The 17,367-nt window shown below is 37.0% G+C and overlaps 3 protein-coding genes and 1 pseudogene across 5 annotated transcripts; 2 read left to right on the top strand and 2 right to left on the bottom strand.

Moving 5' to 3' along the window:
• Positions 1-121: 121 nt before the first annotated feature.
• Positions 122-9,081, bottom strand: LOC137709076 (DNA N(6)-methyladenine demethylase ALKBH1C-like; annotated as a pseudogene).
• On the top strand, positions 8,911-11,803 carry LOC137708081 (25.3 kDa vesicle transport protein SEC22-1). Of its 3 annotated transcripts, none has more exons than XM_068447071.2 (7): positions 9,002-9,187; positions 9,628-9,663; positions 9,753-9,975; positions 10,223-10,383; positions 10,504-10,650; positions 10,732-10,808; positions 11,399-11,803. In XM_068447071.2, the coding sequence occupies exons 3-7, from the start codon at positions 9,788-9,790 to the stop codon at positions 11,480-11,482; spliced, it is 657 nt and encodes a 218-aa protein (XP_068303172.1). In that variant the 5' UTR covers positions 9,002-9,187; positions 9,628-9,663; positions 9,753-9,787; the 3' UTR covers positions 11,483-11,803. The 3 variants fall into 3 exon arrangements, with proteins under 3 accessions (XP_068303170.1, XP_068303172.1, XP_068303171.1); XM_068447070.2 differs by having other exon boundaries at positions 9,016-9,187; positions 9,583-9,663; XM_068447069.2 differs by lacking the exon at positions 9,628-9,663 and having other exon boundaries at positions 8,911-9,187.
• Positions 11,804-12,341: 538 nt separating this feature from the next.
• Positions 12,342-13,364, bottom strand: LOC137709077 (3-oxoacyl-[acyl-carrier-protein] synthase II, chloroplastic-like). Its single transcript, XM_068448217.2, has 5 exons — positions 13,220-13,364; positions 12,970-13,133; positions 12,812-12,892; positions 12,574-12,633; positions 12,342-12,473 (listed from the first exon to the last, which is right to left on the bottom strand). The coding sequence occupies exons 1-5, from the start codon at positions 13,362-13,364 to the stop codon at positions 12,342-12,344; spliced, it is 582 nt and encodes a 193-aa protein (XP_068304318.2).
• A 242-nt stretch (positions 13,365-13,606) lies between these two features.
• On the top strand, positions 13,607-16,915 carry LOC137708659 (peroxisomal (S)-2-hydroxyacid oxidase GLO4). Its single transcript, XM_068447781.2, has 12 exons — positions 13,607-13,948; positions 14,296-14,443; positions 14,521-14,645; positions 14,741-14,787; positions 14,874-14,951; positions 15,091-15,215; positions 15,380-15,437; positions 15,551-15,613; positions 15,750-15,819; positions 16,082-16,182; positions 16,272-16,376; positions 16,469-16,915. Exons 2-12 carry the CDS (start codon positions 14,301-14,303, stop codon positions 16,646-16,648), a joined length of 1,095 nt encoding a protein of 364 aa, XP_068303882.2. The 5' UTR covers positions 13,607-13,948; positions 14,296-14,300; the 3' UTR covers positions 16,649-16,915.
• The last annotated feature ends 452 nt before the right edge of the window (positions 16,916-17,367 follow it).

Here is a 17,367-nt window from a genome sequence, read left to right as displayed (position 1 = left end):
TAATTCGAAATGAAAGTACTTGGTGATTGCCACATAAACTACTTTCCATGATATCAACATAAAGTGTCATTACATCACGAAGCTAGCATGTTTCGTTCGAACCAACACAGACTAGAAAAGACTACGATGTACAGAAGTACAAGATTTTCAACTCTTTGAAAGTAAGATTTCCACCATATATCAGAACATCTCCAGATTCCAGTATAACCTTATTTGCTCTGTCAACATCCCCTTGCCCACCATACAAGAATTCTGCAGAATCTCCGATGGAGAAGGAGACAACAGTCAAACGTTTGTGGAGACTCTGTTCACCTTCATCACGATCCTGCAGGAGGGCATGGTCAAAAGATGTTATCAAGTAGTTCACACACACTTGTTTAGGTTCAGAACACTAAGGTGTAGAATTATAGAGAGACGGGCCGAAGGGCCCACTTTCAACGACATTGATATTGTTCTTAACTTAGTAATTATCAAGTGCACAATCCGTCAGATTTACCACCTGCACACTCCGTCAGGTGTGGGGTTTTATTACAAAAGGTCTCGGTGTTAGTTGGAATGGGGTTAGGATATTTAAACTATTATTTCTCTTTTTGTATAGCCAATGTGGGACTCAACACGCCCCCTTACGTGGAACCCAATTAGTGGGTCACATGTGGGAGGTTCACACATCGGCAACCATATGAAACCAAAGGGACTCACACTACACGTGGGTCTAAGGGACCCACTATCATCGCACGGGGCCAAGGGGACACATAGGGATGACAATTCTAATCGTTAAACCAGATAACCGTAGATAACCGCAGATAACCGCCCGAATGAAATAGATTTGGGTAACCGAGATTAGTAAATAATATAATTTTTATATAATATATATATATATATATATATATATATATATATATATATATATATATATATATATATGTTTGTATATCTATTATTTACCGAACCATTACCTTGAGAATACAAAAATTGCATTTTGTAGGAAAGTAAAGTTTTGAATCAAAATCAAATGCGAACTCAATGGTGCTTATGAGAGATATCAAAGACAAGCCAACATCATCAGTGTTTTAATTTTTATACTCAACAAGATTCATTCGTTGGATCATTTTATACATCAAATGTTTAATGACAAAAATTAATATCTACTAACTTATAATGTCTCAACTGAACAAATATATTTTTTGTATTGACGAAGATGGATATACTCGTTAACCGATGAAAAATCTGTTACCCGGTGGGTATGATTATGGATAATACCTGATGATTAATTTACGTTTATGGATATGGTTAATTTTCGTGGTTATGGGGATGGATATAACATTTCCGTCCACAAACCGAACCATTGTCATCCCTAAGGACACACCCATCATGTACGCTCCCTGGCTCTGATACCATGTAGAATTATCAGAGAGACGGGTTGAATGGTCCACTAATAAGCCAAATATTACTTGTACTGCTATAAAATAGTTTGTTACAGTTGTAACAAACTATCTGTGTTAGTTAAGAACTTGATTGTAATTAGCTAAGTTAGCTAAGGGTAGAAAGGTCATCAGATTTGTATCTGTATATATACTAACATGTACACTGAAATTATTTATTAAAATGAAATCAAGATATTTTCTTACATTTGTGTTTTCTTACAAGCTAAGTTTTCTATATGGTATCACTCACCAACCGCTTCACGACTCGTTGACATCTCGATCCTCTTTCCGCTTCGTTGTTCATCAAATTCTTGCTGGAATTCATCTTTGAATTCATATTTTCTCATTGATTGTATGTATTTCTTCATTTTGATTACTCAATTTCATGGAATCTCAATCAAATTTGTCTCTTCCTCCCCCAAATTCTTCTGCTTCAAACCCTAACTCGATGAACAATTACTCCTCTCTTACAATTCAGAATATTGGAAGCATGGTTCCGATCAAGTTGAAGAGATCTAATTACCTTCCATGGCGAGCATTGTTCGCTCCAATCTTCAAGTGTTACAAACTCATTGGAATTATTGACGGATCTGACCCATGTCCGCAACCTCTGCTTCCTGATTGTTCTCTTAATCCTGAGTTTGAATTGTGGTATGAGAAGGATCAAAACCTGTTGATCTAGTTAAATCCAACACTCTCTGAAGAAATTATTCCTTTTACGGTTAGGGTTTCATCGTCTTGCGAACTGTGGCTTAAGCTAAAACAACGTTTTAAAGGAGTCTCTGATGCACATATTCATCAGCTTTGTTCTCGCCTTCAATCTCTTCAGAAATGATCTCTCTCAATTTCTAACTATCTACATCAAATCAAACAGATTTCTGATTCTTTGACTGCAGATGAAGCTTCTGTGTCTAATCATGACCTAATTGCAGCAACGCTTCATGGATTGCCTGAGGAATTTGAGTCATTCATTGATTTGATCAATCTTTGTCTCTCATCTACGACTTTAGATGAACTTTTCAAGCCTTCAATGTTCAATCTTAGCTGCCTTTGCTTCCTTCCCCACATCCATCTCAGGCCTATGCAGCTCAAAATCAACCATTGTAGCAATCCCTTCGCTACAACTCTAATCGTGGGAGTGGTAACAATTGATTTTCCAACAATTGTGGCAATCAGAATTTTAATGGCAATAATCGAGGCAACCAATATAACTTTGGTTTCAACAAGTCTAATTCTCTGGGCTTTCATTCTCAAGGCTCCTCTGGCTCTTGAATTACTTGTCAAATATGTGGCTCTACTAGTCATGAAACCATTGACTGATATGATCGCATGAATCCTAACATCTTTGGTAAAGTTCCACCAACCAAACTTGCTGCTATGTACACTCACTATGCCTCGAAGCCACCTCCCTCATGGATTCTTGACTCTGGAGCAACATCGCATATCACTAATGATATTTCTCATATATCCTTTCCTACTCCATACACTGGTTAAGATAAGGTCTACATTGGCGATGGTAAAGGTTTGTCAATTCATCACACTGGTTCTTCTTCCTTAAACACTGCTTCTTCTTCATTTAAGTTGAACAATGTTTTAGATGTTCCTTAAATGAAACACAATTTATTACATGCCTATCAATTCCTCAAGAACAATTATTGTTCATTGACTTTAACTTCCAATGGATCATGTGTATAAAAGATCATTCTATGGGGAAGATGCTTTTGCTGGGCCTAGTTAAAGATGGCTTCTATCAAATCCAAGGTATTTCTGGTACTCAACGTCCTCCTCAGATGCTCAATCATGCTCTTGTTAGTATAACCACTCTTGTCAAAGTATGGCATAATTGGCTATGACATCTTTCATCTTCTATTTTTTGTAGACTTATATCTAGTAATAAACTTGCATTACAAGGCAAACATTCGATTGACTTCTTCTGCTTAGACTGTGTTATTGCCAAGAATCACAAGTTGCCATTTTCTGTTTCTAGCTTTTCTTCAACTAGTAGTTTGAGTATGTTACATTATGAAGTATGAGGCCCAGCTCCAATTGTTTATGTGTCTGGTTACAAATACTATTTGATAATTGTGGATGATTTTAGTAAGTACACTTGGCTCTTTCCTCTAAAAGTCAAATATGATGTGTACTTTACATTTATTGTATTCATAACCTATGTAGAAACTTCTATTGGAAATAAAATAAAGTGTTTGAGATCCGACTATAGGGGTGGATTTTCAAGTACTTTGTTTACTTTCTTTCTTAAGTCAAATGGCATCTCTCATCAACTTAGTTGCCCACATACCCCTAAGCAAAATGGTTGTCCTGAGAGAAAGCACAGACATTTGGTTGAAACTACAAGAACTTTATTGGTTTCTTATCATGTTCCACATGTATATGGGGTTAAAGCATTCTCTACTGCCACTTATCTCATCAACAGACTACCTATTTCTAGATTGACTACTTCTCCATGGGAACTTCTCTTCAAAACCTTTCTAGATTATTCAAAGCTCAAGACTTTTGGTTGCAACTGCTTTCCATGGCTAAAACCATATGTTTCATCCAAGCTAGATGGTAAAAGTAAATGTTGTGTTTTCTTGGGATACATTCTACAATACAAAGGATATCGATGCCTTGATCATGTTACTCATAGAGTTTATATTTCAAGACATGTGAAGTTTGATGAGTTTACTTATCTGTTTCACACTTCTATAGCTCCAATAGAAGCAGCCTCTTCATTCACTCCTTACAATGCAACTCCTTTTGATATGCATTTCTCTATGACAAATCCAAGAATGTCAACTACAAAACTGTCATCTTCCCCATCAACCATAGTACCATCTTCAGTGCAATCTTAAGAGCACTCTCTAGTACAATCTCAATTGCAATCTCAAATGCAATCTCCAATGCAATCTCAAGTACATTCTCCAGTGCAATCTCAAGTGCAATATTCTACTCATCTTATGGTTACGAGGTCCAAGGCAGGTATTTTCAAGCCTAAAGCTTATTTTCCAACAAAGCATCCATTACCTGATTCTATTGATTATGTTCCTACTACTTATTTACAAGCTGCAAAATATGAACATTGGAGATTAGTCATGCAAGAAGAGTTCAATGCTCTTCAACTTACATGCACTTGGTCTTTAGTACCTTATTATTCCTCTCAAAATGTGTTGGGTGTAAATGGGTATTTCGAATCACAAGAAAGCATGATGGCACAGTGGATAGATATAAACTTGTTTAGTAGCTAAAGGGTTTCACCAACAAAAAGGTATTGATTATCAAGAGACTTTCAGCCTTGTTGCAAAGCCAGTCACAATTTGAATTATATTGTCCTTAGCTGTTCAATTTGATTGGTTTCTCAATCAATTAGATGTTAGTAATGCTTTTCTTCATGGAGACTTAAAGGAATCTTTATGCACTAGCCCTTTAGCTTTATTGATTCAACCTTACCCAATCATGTCTGCAAGTTGAGAAAGTCATTGTATGGCTTAAAACAAGCCCCAAGGGCTTGGTTTGACAAACTGTTTTAAGCCTTGCATAGTTTTGGATTTCAGCAATCAACCTCAGACGGATTTTTTTTTTTTTTTTTTTTAAGCACAAGTTCTTGTAATAGTATTGGTTTATATGGATGATATTCTAGTCACAGGACTAGATACAAATCTCTATCAAAAATTTATCACTCAATTCAGTCAAGTGTTTCCAGTTAAGGATTTGAGTCCACTTCACTACTTTTTGGGTTTAGAAGTTCAAAGATCATCTGCTGGCCTCTTCTTACATCAAAGCAAGTACTTACTCGATCTTCTTGGCAAAACAAACATAAAGGGTGTTAAACCTTGTTCTACTCCTCTTGGTATCACTAAGCTTGATCACAATGGTCATTTTCTTTGTAAACCTACTGAATATCGATCAATTGTTGGGGATCTTCAATATCTTACTTGGACAAGACATGATTTCTCTTTTGTTGTCATCCAAGTGTGCCAATTCATGCATTCTCTAAGAGAACAACATATGCAAGCAGTAAAGAGAATTCTTAGATTTCTTAAAGAGACTCTTACTCATGGTTTATGGTTTAAAAATGGACATTTCTCTGCATACTCAAATGCAGATTGGACAAGCAGCACGTTTGATAGGTGATCCACCAATGGCTATTGTGTTTTTCTGGGTCCAAATCTCATTAGTTGGAATGCCAAAAAGCAATCCATTGTTGCTCAATCATCCACATAGGCTGAGTATAGATCTTTGGCTCACACAGTTGCTAAAATCACATGGATCTGCAAAGTATTTTATGATATTGGTTTTCCCTTATCTCAAGTCCCAACTCGATGGTGTGATAACATTTCAACAATTTCACTTGCTTCCAACCCTGTTTTTCATGCCAGGACCAAGCATGTTGAGATTGATTACCATTACATCTGGGAACTTGTCTTAGCTAATCTTGTCAAAGTTCTCTTTGTTTGCAGTCAAGATCAAGTAGCTGACATTTATACAAAATCCATCTCTAAACATAGATTTAGTTTTCTTCAATCCAAGGTTCCTCTTAGCATATTTCATGCATCCAAGCTCAGCATGAACCGGTGTAATAATCCAAATATTACTTGTACTTCTATAAAATAGTTTGTTACAGTTGTAACAAACTATCTTTGTTAGTTAAGGACTTGATTGTAATTAACTAAGTTAGCTAAGGGTAGAAAGGTCATCATATCTGTATCTGTATATATATACCAACATGTACACTGAAATTATTCATTAAAATGAAATCAAGATTTTCTTACATTTTTGTTTTCTTACAAGCTAAGTTTTCTATACCTACTTCTAGCAACACCGATATTGTCTCGAACTTGGTAATTACCACCTACACAATCCGTCAAGTGTGGGCTTTTATCACAAAAACCCTTGGTGTTAGTTGGAGTGGAGTTAGAATATTTAAACTATTATTTCTCTTTTTGTATAGCCAATGTGGAACTCAACATAAGGTTTACTTATTTTAAGATTCACAAAATAATACAGGAAAGTTTGCTTTAGTCTTCTAAACGATCCAGAAATGACTAATTGGAGAATAATTGCATTTGGGTTATAGATGATTTGAAAGATAAGATGGTGCAGCTACTGCAGATGAATGTCATGCGGGTTAGTGCATAAAACAAAGTGTGAAGACCACTGTTTTTATCGCACACATAAAAGTGGCGATTGTTCATCCAAAATGGTTAATGGATAGTTCAATGGCTGGTGGTCACAGATGTAATGCTTAACAAAGTTTTATGAAAGTTCACAAGACATATGTCTGGGGTCATCCATGGAAGTTAGCCTTAAGCATTGCTAGCTTTAGAGTCTTTCCTAGTAAAGAAATGGGACTCGTTGATTGCACTTTCAACCAATTGAAAGAATTTAACAGGAATCTTTGGCAGTTTAGCACCATCAACAGGTCGATAATCTTCATATTGACTCATCTCAAGGTCCCCATTCTTACCAAGGCATATCATCTCCAAATTCAGCTTTGCTCCATTGCGGTAACCAGGTTGGTAGAAACCTCCAAGACCCAAACCTAAGTCTCGACATAGCTTGACTATATTGATCTAGTAAAAATAAAAAACTAAAAATCTCATAATTAATCAACTTACTCTACGATTTCATATACCATTCACATATTTAGATCGGTAAAATATGGAGATAGCAATAGTTTTGTTGTATTGGTAATCCACATGGAAAAGAAAGCTCCTCCTAAAGCTTCATTGCTTCAACAATGAAAGCTCAAGGTTGACACAACTATCATAGAAAATCATTTTAAAATGAAAATTAATCACGAAATCTAGTTATTCAGAACACGAAGAAGCACCTGGTCACTGAGGGAAAGGAAAATTTTTAACGGAACCATTCCAGCTTGCAATACACTTCTACTTTTCTGTTCCATGGAGCGCTTCATTTCATCCCGCATTTCTCTATTCTATGTTAGCAGAGGAGCCTTTAGAGTAACAAAACCCCTTTCTTTAGTAGGGCATAAATCAAAAGTCGAGCGTTCAGAAAGCTAAAGCTCTTCCTTCCTATCATTGGTTTCATTTACAGGACAGTTAGTAGGGAAAGGCACACTGTGGCCTCAAACTTGTAGGACAGAGTCACACTTTTTCCTATCATCTCATTCAGGGTTACTCTATTTACATTCTCTCTACCCCCGTATGCAATTTCCCAGAATAACTCCAGATTACAAATTGAAGGAGAATGTCTACCATAGCTTGAATCCAAGGCAACTGAGCACTTTGAATTTTTCAGTTAACACCCATGGACTCAACTGACCTACGTCCCCCCTTCTTCAAACTCTAAGCATAAGAACGCGTATCTTTTCTTCCAGATGGATGCCATTCCTCCCGATGTGCAGAACTGGTGTCAAACTTATGCTCATAATGATATCATAAGGTACTTGGTGGCACTTGATGGGAACTTTCCATTTCACTATTGGACCAAAACTCATCATTTCCAGAGGAGTCACTAGAAAATGTCCCACGAGTTCCACCTCTAGCCTATTGTTTATATGAGCGTGTACAAAAATCAGTCAATCAACTCAAATCCACTGATCATGGGTTTGTCAATCACTTTTTGAGGCATGCTGCAATGAGATCAAACACCATTCGAAAAGAGACAACCAAACAAATGAAATGTCACCAAATGAACAAAGGAATGGAGCTGAAATTAAGGCATCCAAACTACAAACCTAGCCTTGGATTAATAACCGCTTTCCATCTCAACCTTGAATTCGTAGACCTTCGTGCTTTACAAAATCAAAACACAAACCAATTTTGATTTGTTTAAGCACCTATGTTGCTCAAGTATCCACTTTTAAATCATTGACTATCAGAACCACCTAAGACTTCTCACTTACAAGTGAAGAGGAATACCACTAGACCGTAGTACTAAGTGATGGCGAGAAGATTACAATTAATTTTGGAAGAAATGAATGGGGTGTAGTAAATTTAGATTTTAGAGGATTTTAATAAAAAAACACTTAGTGACAAATTTCAATGGATTTTAATAGATTATGTAGGAAAAACTTGGAAATATTAAGATGTTTATAGGATGGAAGTGGATGGTTGGGTATTTATAGAATTTTTTATTTATTTATAATTTTTAAATTTTTTGTCTAACTGAATTATAAGGGTCGTTGGATTATATTTTTTTTGCAATCCAAAAGCTCAGATTGTGCAACGTGGGCACAACTAATAGATTCACTTTTTTCGAATTTTTAACCTAAATATGTTGGCTAATTTGGACCGTTGGATGATATAGCCTTTACAAATCTAACGGCCCATATAGCGTCATGTGTCCTAGCAGTTGAGTTTAAATTTAAAATTTTTTACTGTTGAAATCCAATGGTTCAAATTTTGTTCTGTTAGAATCCAATGGTCCAAAATTAGCCAACATATTTAGGTTAAAAATTCGAAAAAAATTAAGAATTTGTGTGAGTAGTAAAAATAAATACGTAGGAGACAGCACCCTTTTTGTCCGTTTTCCATTTGCCCGTTTGCCCATTTACCGGTTTGCCCGTTCGACCGCCTGCAGTAAGATGTTGTACGTGTGAAATTTCAGGCTTTGGCTTGGTTCTTTCAAGGTACAACCCATAGCACGCAGAGAGAGAGGGATCGTAGATTAAACTCGAAAACGCAACCCTCATTTACTCCGTTCGGTCCCCGAAACTCCCCTTCCACATCTGCTCTCAATTCTTCTCGCTCAGATTGCACCATCGTCCTCACCGTTCCTCAGATCAATGCTATAAACGGGTATTTGCTCTGTATTTTCCAAATTCTCTATCAAGTTTCTTTTTTTCTTTTCAATTTCTCAGATTTGTCGTAAATTTTTGGATTTCACAGCATTTTCTTTTATGATCTTGTAGCAAATTGTGTAAAATTTGTAGTTTAGGGATATTTTGGGGCAAATGGGTTTAGATGGTTAAACGGTTTGGGTTTGATCTTTGATGCCTTGTGATCGATCAGTTGGAATTACAGAATTGGGTAGCCCGTGAATCATTTTTGTTAGCTAAAAACACAATTAATTATAAAACAAAATTTTGCTCTCTTTTAAGATTTAATTTTGTTAGATATTGAACATGGGATTTGGGTTTTAACTGTATTGGCATAGAACCCAATTTCTAAGTCTGCATGTTTAACCTTATCAGAAAATCGGGTGGACTAGTTATTTAACGGTGTAGATCTTTTCGTAGGAAGATAATGCATATCGTGTAAGGCTGTCTGGCATTGTGAGTATATTATTGTTGTATTTCTTGGTAGTTTTTGGATTTTTCAAGCTATTCGGGATCTGGGATTTGATGATTTTGACATGGGGCAGTTAATTTCGCATTGCTGGGAAGTTGTGAAGTGAAGATGGTGAAGCTGACAATGATTGCTCGTGTTACTGATGGTCTTCCACTAGCAGAGGGACTGGATGATGGCCGTGATGTAAAAGACTCAGAATTCTACAAACAACAAGTCAAGGCTTTATTCAAGAACTTGTCAAGAGGCCAAAATGAGCCTTCAAGGATGTCAGTTGAAACTGGACCCTTTGTTTTCCAGTATCCTTGTCACTTTTGTCTTTATGATTTATGGTGTTTATAAACCGTGTGCGGTTTTTTGCACATCTGTTGGCTTAATCTAATATTGGCAGATAATATGTTAGTTTCACGTACCTGCTGTTGTCATTAAATTTAAGTTTCTCATTCAGTAATTGTCTTATCAATGACTTAAAGTGAATGCTATGTATTCATTGTTCTCGTTATAGGACAAGCATACAACTGTTATTGCCTTGACCTTTGTTCTTAGCTATATCATCGAAGGACGTGTGTGTTACTTAACAATGTGCGACCGTGCCTATCCAAAGAAACTTGCCTTCCAATACCTTGAAGATCTCAAGAATGAATTTGAGCGTGTTAACGGGACCCAAATTGAAACTGCTGCAAGGCCTTATGCATTCATTAAATTTGGTAGGTCTTTTTCCAGAAATTGTTGTCCCTCATATGTTAAGTAGAATTTTGTACTTATTGTCTACATTTTGGTTCTTCTTTAGCTGTGTTTGATTTCCTTCCACTTTTTGTGTTTAAAAGATACATTCATACAGAAAACAAAGAAATTGTACCAGGACACTCACACTCAGAGGAATATTGCAAAGTTGAATGATGAGCTCTATGAAGTCCACCAAATAATGACTCGCAATGTTCAGGAAGTGCTTGGTGTTGGTGAAAAGTTGGACCGTAAGTCTCTTTTTGCTTCTAGATGGAAGTTTTATTTTGTGTGGATGGATGATAATTTTCCTCCTGAATTTCATTTTACAGAGGTTAGTCAAATGTCCAGCCGTTTAACATCAGAATCTCGTGTGTATGCTGATAAAGCAAGAGATTTGAATCGACAGGTTAGTCTTATCTGACTAGCTGTGATGGGCAATCATCTAAACTAATACTATGTGGACTTCCCAAACATTACATATCATATGATTTCCCTGCACACCCTGTCCTTGGTACTTGTTTGAATAATGTAGCATCTAATCATTTCCATTATCATACCTTTGGATGGGACATCTTCCGTATGTCTCAATTCAATCAAGTTGTAGTGTCCTGTGTTGAGTATGAATGCAGCTGTGGTGGCGGCATTTACATGATACCTTTCTTTTGTTTACTTGAATGCTCGTTCAAAAGCTGTTATTTATTCATGCTGCTGGGCTTGTAAACTTCTGTTAGCTGTTGCTGATGGTGCTGTATGCTGGTGCTAGTACTAAGCCATAATAATTGGGTTTTTCTGTTTTCTTTGTACGAAATAGGTCTGAATAGCCATTTTTGTTTGAATTAGGAATAATACAATTATGTTGCCTTCCCCAATCTGCCATGAGTACTCTTGATTGAAGATGTTTCTGTCAAAGAATTAGATCATATGTGAACTTTTATTTTTCCGAGTAGTATGTAGCTGAAACTTACTACTTTATCATTTCACACGTCTTAATTGTAGGCTCTGATCCGAAAGTATGCACCTATTGCCATTGTGCTTGGAGTGGTTTTCCTCCTTTTCTGGGTCAAAACAAAGCTCTGGTGATCAAACTGCCTCATCTATGTTCTGAATTTGACGATTTTGACGGGCTTCTGTTTGTTGCGGTGGACTGCTTCCATTCTATTTCAGACTTGGGAACTTCAGATTGGCTGCCTTATCCTCATGAAAGGTTTAAATGATGTTTTGGGGTTACTTTTGTTGGTCACGCGGAGTTTGATTGAGAAAATTAATTCTGTAAGAACCTCTGCTTATGGGGACATATCCACCCTTATGAAAGAGAGACCCCTCAAAAGAACAAATTGAGTCGTGGGATCTTATCAGTTGTCATACTACCAATTAAAAGGGAATAGATTTTGCTGTTTTATATATACATTGTTAACATTATTTGTGGCGTTTTAAGAGAAGGGTCGGTCAGTTCCTATCGACAGGAGCGCCTTTGTCCGGCGAAATCTGTCAATCAGTCTTACTGTTTATGATTCTTGTACTACAAGATCGACGAGATCAATACATTCCGTTGTGTAGTTGCCACTTTTCACTGGTGAGCCATGGGTAAATGAGCTTCCACAAAACTGGTAAGTGCTTTGGTGATGACTCGAATCGTGTCAAATAATAAATTGCAACAAACCAATCAAACTTGTGCATAAAACCAATTTATAAGACCAAATCAGCTCAGACGGCTCTATTGCTTCACAAAGGGGTGGGGATTTGAAGCTCGGTTAAAAGCATTCACCCGTGCACACAAGGCCTTGAGCATAATTTCTTGTTCCTCCAGTATCACTTGAATTAACAAAGAAAAGTTAGAAAATGTCGTTCACAATCAACAAAATTTTACTAAAAGTAAATAAATTACAAGGATTTTATTTTTAATAAAAATGGTATAACAGTCGAAAACACAGATCTGTCTTCACATTAGTGGATTTTGGCCAATATCTTGCAAAATTATATGGGATGATGGATTTTGACCAAACGAGTTAGAGAGTACAACTTCCATGTCCAGCTTTTCCTTGTTTGGTCTAACAAACATATTCATGTCTTGCTCATCATATTCAGTATATGCATGTATTAGAAAAAGAAAATGCATTGAAAATATTTTGTGAAAACGTAAAATTCGTTTGCAAACGACTAGAGATGCATACCACGCTTTTGTTTGGATTTTCGAGATTGATGTTCTGATGGATACATCCCGTCTGCATAACCTACATTGTCAAGATTTGATTATAATGAATCTCCTCTTTAAATCTTTTTTGCAAGCCAAAAAAAAACAAGTTGTACCTTTTTTTTGTATTCATCAATTGTCGTCCATGATAATTGAACTCGTGACCTCGTCCAAAAAAGTGGAGACTGTCACGAAATTAAAAATTGAGGCTGACCGACCTTGATTGTTCCAACAGCTTCCACAGCACCTGAGGCTCCCATAAGGTGATCAATCATGGATTTTGTGGGGTTCACTCTTAGCTGCAATAATCAGATCATAGTTTTTCAGCACAGAGTCATCTCATAATTTAAGTGACTAGGAAGACGTTTTTATTTACCTCTGGATTCTTCCTAAGACAGCGGATTAGAGCGCGATATTCTTTCAGATCACCCGTCGGTGTTGATGTAGCATATGCGTTTATGTAGTTTACATCTTCTCTGCTGACACCAGATTGAGCCAAGAGCAACTCCTGTCCCTGATTTTTGACACATAAAGCGAAGGCTGATGAGCACAGGATCAATACATTTTCGACAACGTATCAATACAATACTGATGCACGTCCTTTCTCACGTCCTGCATGGATAAACTCAGGTGGTTGAAATATATGCTGTCGGGATGAACCGCAGTCATGTGATATGCATAACCAGTGACGCTTCCACCAAGGAACTCGATGTAGATTCGCTCCTCTTCTCTGTAACTTTTATGAGAAGGGAAGAAGAGGGTTTGAGCCATAAATAGTACAAACTTTGATGATCAATCGAGAAAGTGCAGAAATTGACACCAGATCCTTCTCCAATGACAAATCCGTCGAGATTCTTTTCAAATAGCCATTTACATTTCAAGTTAGGACTTCAAATAGAAAGGGGATCATACATAATAAAGAAGATGTGAGGGATGAAATGAAAGTGAGGGAAGAGAAGTGGTTCAGTACCAAGGTGTTTCCTAATAACAACTCAAACCTCTCTATTGCTCAAGTCAGTTAACGGTTTGTCAAGTAGGAATCTCTTCTACTCGTCAGGATTTCTGCTAGAAGTAATTTTTTTTTTTTTTTTTAATTTCTTCTATTAAACATTGTCGTAAGCGCTTTTAATTATTAACAAAAAAAAAAAAAACCAAGGTACTGCCAAAGCTCCAGGCCAACAATTCCGAGCCCTGCATGTATCATGAGTAAAAATATTCCCAGAAACGGACAAAAACATCAAATAAAAATATAGATCAATTTTTCACTCAGTCCCAAAAGCAGAACTACTCAATCCAAAGTTCGACAAAGAACTTGGTCAGCGACAAATTAGGGTTTTGCAAGTTTCAACTCACAGGTAAGTCGGTAGCTTTTTTTTTTTTTTTTTTTTTTTTTTCTTTTTGAGTGGACGGATCATCATGCTTTCTTTTTCTAATGGATTTGAAGAAACTCCCTTAATTGCTTGTGAAATGTCATGTTGTTCTGCAAATGTTTTTCAAATTTCAGGCAGGAAAATATAAAATTCATGAGTTTATGAATTTCAGATTGTATTGCCATCATATTCATATGTTTTCATCAAACTTTGAGATTCCAAGTGGTTATATAGTATCATCTAGGATAGATTGTCAGTGATTATATGGTATGATCTAGGATAGATTGCTCGAAAACTCGAAAGCTAGGAGTGGTTAATGTTTATGTTTTCAGGATAAATGGCATCCGAACCTGTCAATGTGAATGAGTACCAAGAATTGGCTAGGCAAGCCCTTCCGAAAATGTACTATGATTACTACACTGGGGGAGCTGAGGACCAGCACACGCTAAAAGAGAACGTTGAAGCATTTCGCAGAATCACGTAAATGTTTAATTCTACTGCTAAATGCTCGAACATATGGTGTAATTACATGAGTGAGTCCTGTGTCTTTGTTCCAGGTTGCGGCCTAGAATTCTTGTCGATGTTAGCAGAGTAGATATGTCAACTACCATACTGGGTTACAAAATCTCAGCACCTATAATGCTTGCTCCTACTGCCATGCATCAATTGGCCCACCCCGAAGGTCTAAAATCTGAGTAGTCTTCCAAGATTTCTCCGCTGAGATTGGTTTAAGTCTATAAGACACTAATTTTTACCTGCTCTTTATATTCAATGTAGGAGAGGTTGCAACTGCTAGAGCAGCAGCTGCGTGTAACACCATAATGGTATCCGTATAAGTTATGACATGCATTGCAACTGCTAAAGCAGCATGCGTTGTTTGGTATTTGAGTTGTGGTATTTTTCTTTGTAGATTTTGTCCTACATGTCCACCTGCACTGTGGAGGAGGTTGCTTCAAGCTGCAACGCTGTTCGGTTCTTTCAAATATATGTATTTACCCTCTCTTGAGTTCATTTTAATTTTCCAAGTCAAATTTTTCTTGACAGCAATATTCCCTCGTACTTCCAGTTTTCAACTCTTATCCTGCCTAACAGGGCTCAACCTATCAAATGTACCCTTGTTCGAACAGGTTTACAAAAGACGAGATATCTCAGCTCAGATAGTTCGCAGAGCTGAAAAAAATGGATACAAGGCTATTGTCCTAACCGCTGATACTCCTAGACTTGGTCGAAGAGAGGCAGACATAAAGAATAAGTTAATCTCATCCCCTATGTTTCTGTGGTTGTTTCTCCGTGTTTTGCAATACGTTCTTTGAAGTATAATAGGAAAGAAACTCTTCTGTGTAACATCATGTCAAATGTTGTTTTCTTAACTGTATAGTACTCTTGATTAAAACATGACTGTGATAACTGCCGCAGAATGGTAGCGCCTCGGTTGAGGAATTTTGAAGGCCTTATATCAACTGAAGTAGACAGTGTGAGTGGAATGGTTTATTTCTGAAAACTTTAGTCCAAATGTGCAATGTTAGTCAGCTGTATAATCTAAGTGAAAGGTTCGTTTTATCCATACACATGACACTTTCTCTGCAGGATGAAGGGTCAAACTTGGAAGTTTTTGCCAAAGGGACCTTTGATGCTTCTCTGTGCTGGGAGGTATAACTCAGTAGACTCGTCTGATTGCGTTTTCATATGCTTGTAGACAATCGGTTAGAGAACTTTTTATTTCCCGGTGTGCTAAGCGGTTTCTTTATTCTTGAATGCTTAGTTATCACATTGATTGCGTGTGCAGGACATAGGGTGGCTGAAATCTATTACAAACTTGCCAATTCTAATCAAGGGGGTTCTCACTCATGAAGATGGTAAGATATCAACTGATAAAGGCTTCATATCTTGAGATCTTCTAATCTTACTGTATGTAAATATCATACTCATAAACGGAAATCAATTTGGCAACTGGTCTAGAAAATGCTAACTTCTCCAGGAATTTAAAGCAAAATTCTTGAACATTTAGTAAAATCTGTAGCAAAATTCTCAAGTTATGTGTTACAGCTAAGTCAATATATTCAGCGTTGAGATACATTGGACTGTCTGATTCTGAATGGTGGTTGTTTTACATTTCAGCAAGAAAGGCTATGGAGGTAGGTGTTGCTGGGATTGTTGTCTCCAACCATGGAGCGCGTCAACTCGATTATACTCCTGCCACTATTTCTGTCCTGGAAGAGGTGCAACTCTCTCTCTACTTCATCACTTTTACTGGTGTAACTTGTGAGACACAAAAGCGGCATAACATTTATATCCACAATGTATTCAGGTGGTTCATGCTGTTGGAGGAAAAATTCCTGTTCTTTTTGATGGAGGAATACGGCGTGGAACAGATGTGTTCAAGGCGCTGGCCCTCGGTGCACAAGCTGTCCTTGTGAGAATTATATCCACCACACTGCATATATGAACTCCTAAACTGCTTCTACTATTTGTGTGGCCCTTCTTATTGATACAATGTTGCTGCAGGTTGGAAGGCCTGTTGTCTATGGCCTAGCAGCAAACGGAAAACGGGGAGTTAAGCGGGTGATCGAAATGTTGAAGGATGAGTTTGAGCTCACAATGGCCCTTTCTGGCTGTCCTAGTATTAGGGATATTACCAGGAGCCATGTCAGAACAGAAAGTGATAAACTCCATTCGATGCTCTAATTTATTTTAAGTGATGTGATTTCCGCACGTCTTTTTCTCCCCACAACACCCCGTATATTTTCCGGCCGCTGGATTGAATAAATCACAGGAGAACCATGGACATAAACAAACAGAGGTGCGCAAAAGGAGAAATAGATTGTGCGGGAATCATTTTTCTATTGTAAGAACATCAATTAAAATAATATTCTACAGAGACGTGAATGGAACTGTAGATTCTAAAACTACTGTTGTAATCCAACTTTGTTAAATATGAGACTCGTTGACATAGTTATACTTCTACTCGATTTTCTTCAGCCTTGGTCTCATTTGTTTATGTGATTGAATGGAGCTTAGTTTTTGGTTTCTGGTCTCATATTGGTTAATCGTTTCGATTTTAGATTTCAAGTATCATATCGTGGGCAACGAAAGCTCCAAGGAGCACTATATTCCTAAATAATCAATTTCCTATATAATCAATCATATCAATAAATGAGATCAAGCTAAGTAGAAGAAAAATTGAATATAATCGAGGTAAATTTTTTCAATTTAAGCCATATGATGTCATGCGTAGAGCTTTTTAGTCAATTTACTATCCAACTTGATTTCACCATTCATTGCATCTCAACCGTCATTATCTTTGGATGTAGCAACAATCTACCTTACATAATGGCATGATATCATTTCACATACAAACGTCATAATCCAAATTGTTTATTCTTCTATAGATGATCTTTAGGGTG

The sequence above is a fragment of the Pyrus communis genome, chromosome 17 (assembly GCF_041283825.1).
Source record: "Pyrus communis isolate YQ-2024b chromosome 17, ASM4128382v1, whole genome shotgun sequence".
In the NCBI taxonomy this organism is placed as follows: domain Eukaryota; kingdom Viridiplantae; phylum Streptophyta; class Magnoliopsida; order Rosales; family Rosaceae; genus Pyrus; species Pyrus communis.
The sequence above is the reverse complement of the archived record's forward strand: the minus strand, read 5'-3'. Positions and strand labels throughout refer to the sequence as shown.

Excerpts from the sequence above, each read along its gene's own strand:
- LOC137708081 (XM_068447069.2), top strand. The coding sequence starts at position 9,788 with ATGGTGAAGCTGACAATGATTGCTCGTGTTACTGATGGTCTTCCACTA. Across the intron at positions 10,651-10,731 it reads TGTTGGTGAAAAGTTGGACC|AGGTTAGTCAAATGTCCAGC; the intron begins GTAAGTCTCTTT and ends TTCATTTTACAG. Across the intron at positions 10,809-11,398 it reads CAAGAGATTTGAATCGACAG|GCTCTGATCCGAAAGTATGC; the intron begins GTTAGTCTTATC and ends TCTTAATTGTAG.
- LOC137709077 (XM_068448217.2), bottom strand. The coding sequence starts at position 13,364 with ATGGCTCAAACCCTCTTCTTCCCTTCTCATAAAAGTTACAGAGAAGAG. Across the intron at positions 12,634-12,811 it reads AAGCTGTTGGAACAATCAAG|GTTATGCAGACGGGATGTAT; the intron begins GTCGGTCAGCCT and ends TTGACAATGTAG. Across the intron at positions 12,474-12,573 it reads AAAATCCAAACAAAAGCGTG|CAAGACATGAATATGTTTGT; the intron begins GTATGCATCTCT and ends GAATATGATGAG.
- LOC137708659 (XM_068447781.2), top strand. The coding sequence starts at position 14,301 with ATGGCATCCGAACCTGTCAATGTGAATGAGTACCAAGAATTGGCTAGG. Across the intron at positions 15,438-15,550 it reads TATCAACTGAAGTAGACAGT|GATGAAGGGTCAAACTTGGA; the intron begins GTGAGTGGAATG and ends CTTTCTCTGCAG. Across the intron at positions 15,614-15,749 it reads ATGCTTCTCTGTGCTGGGAG|GACATAGGGTGGCTGAAATC; the intron begins GTATAACTCAGT and ends TTGCGTGTGCAG.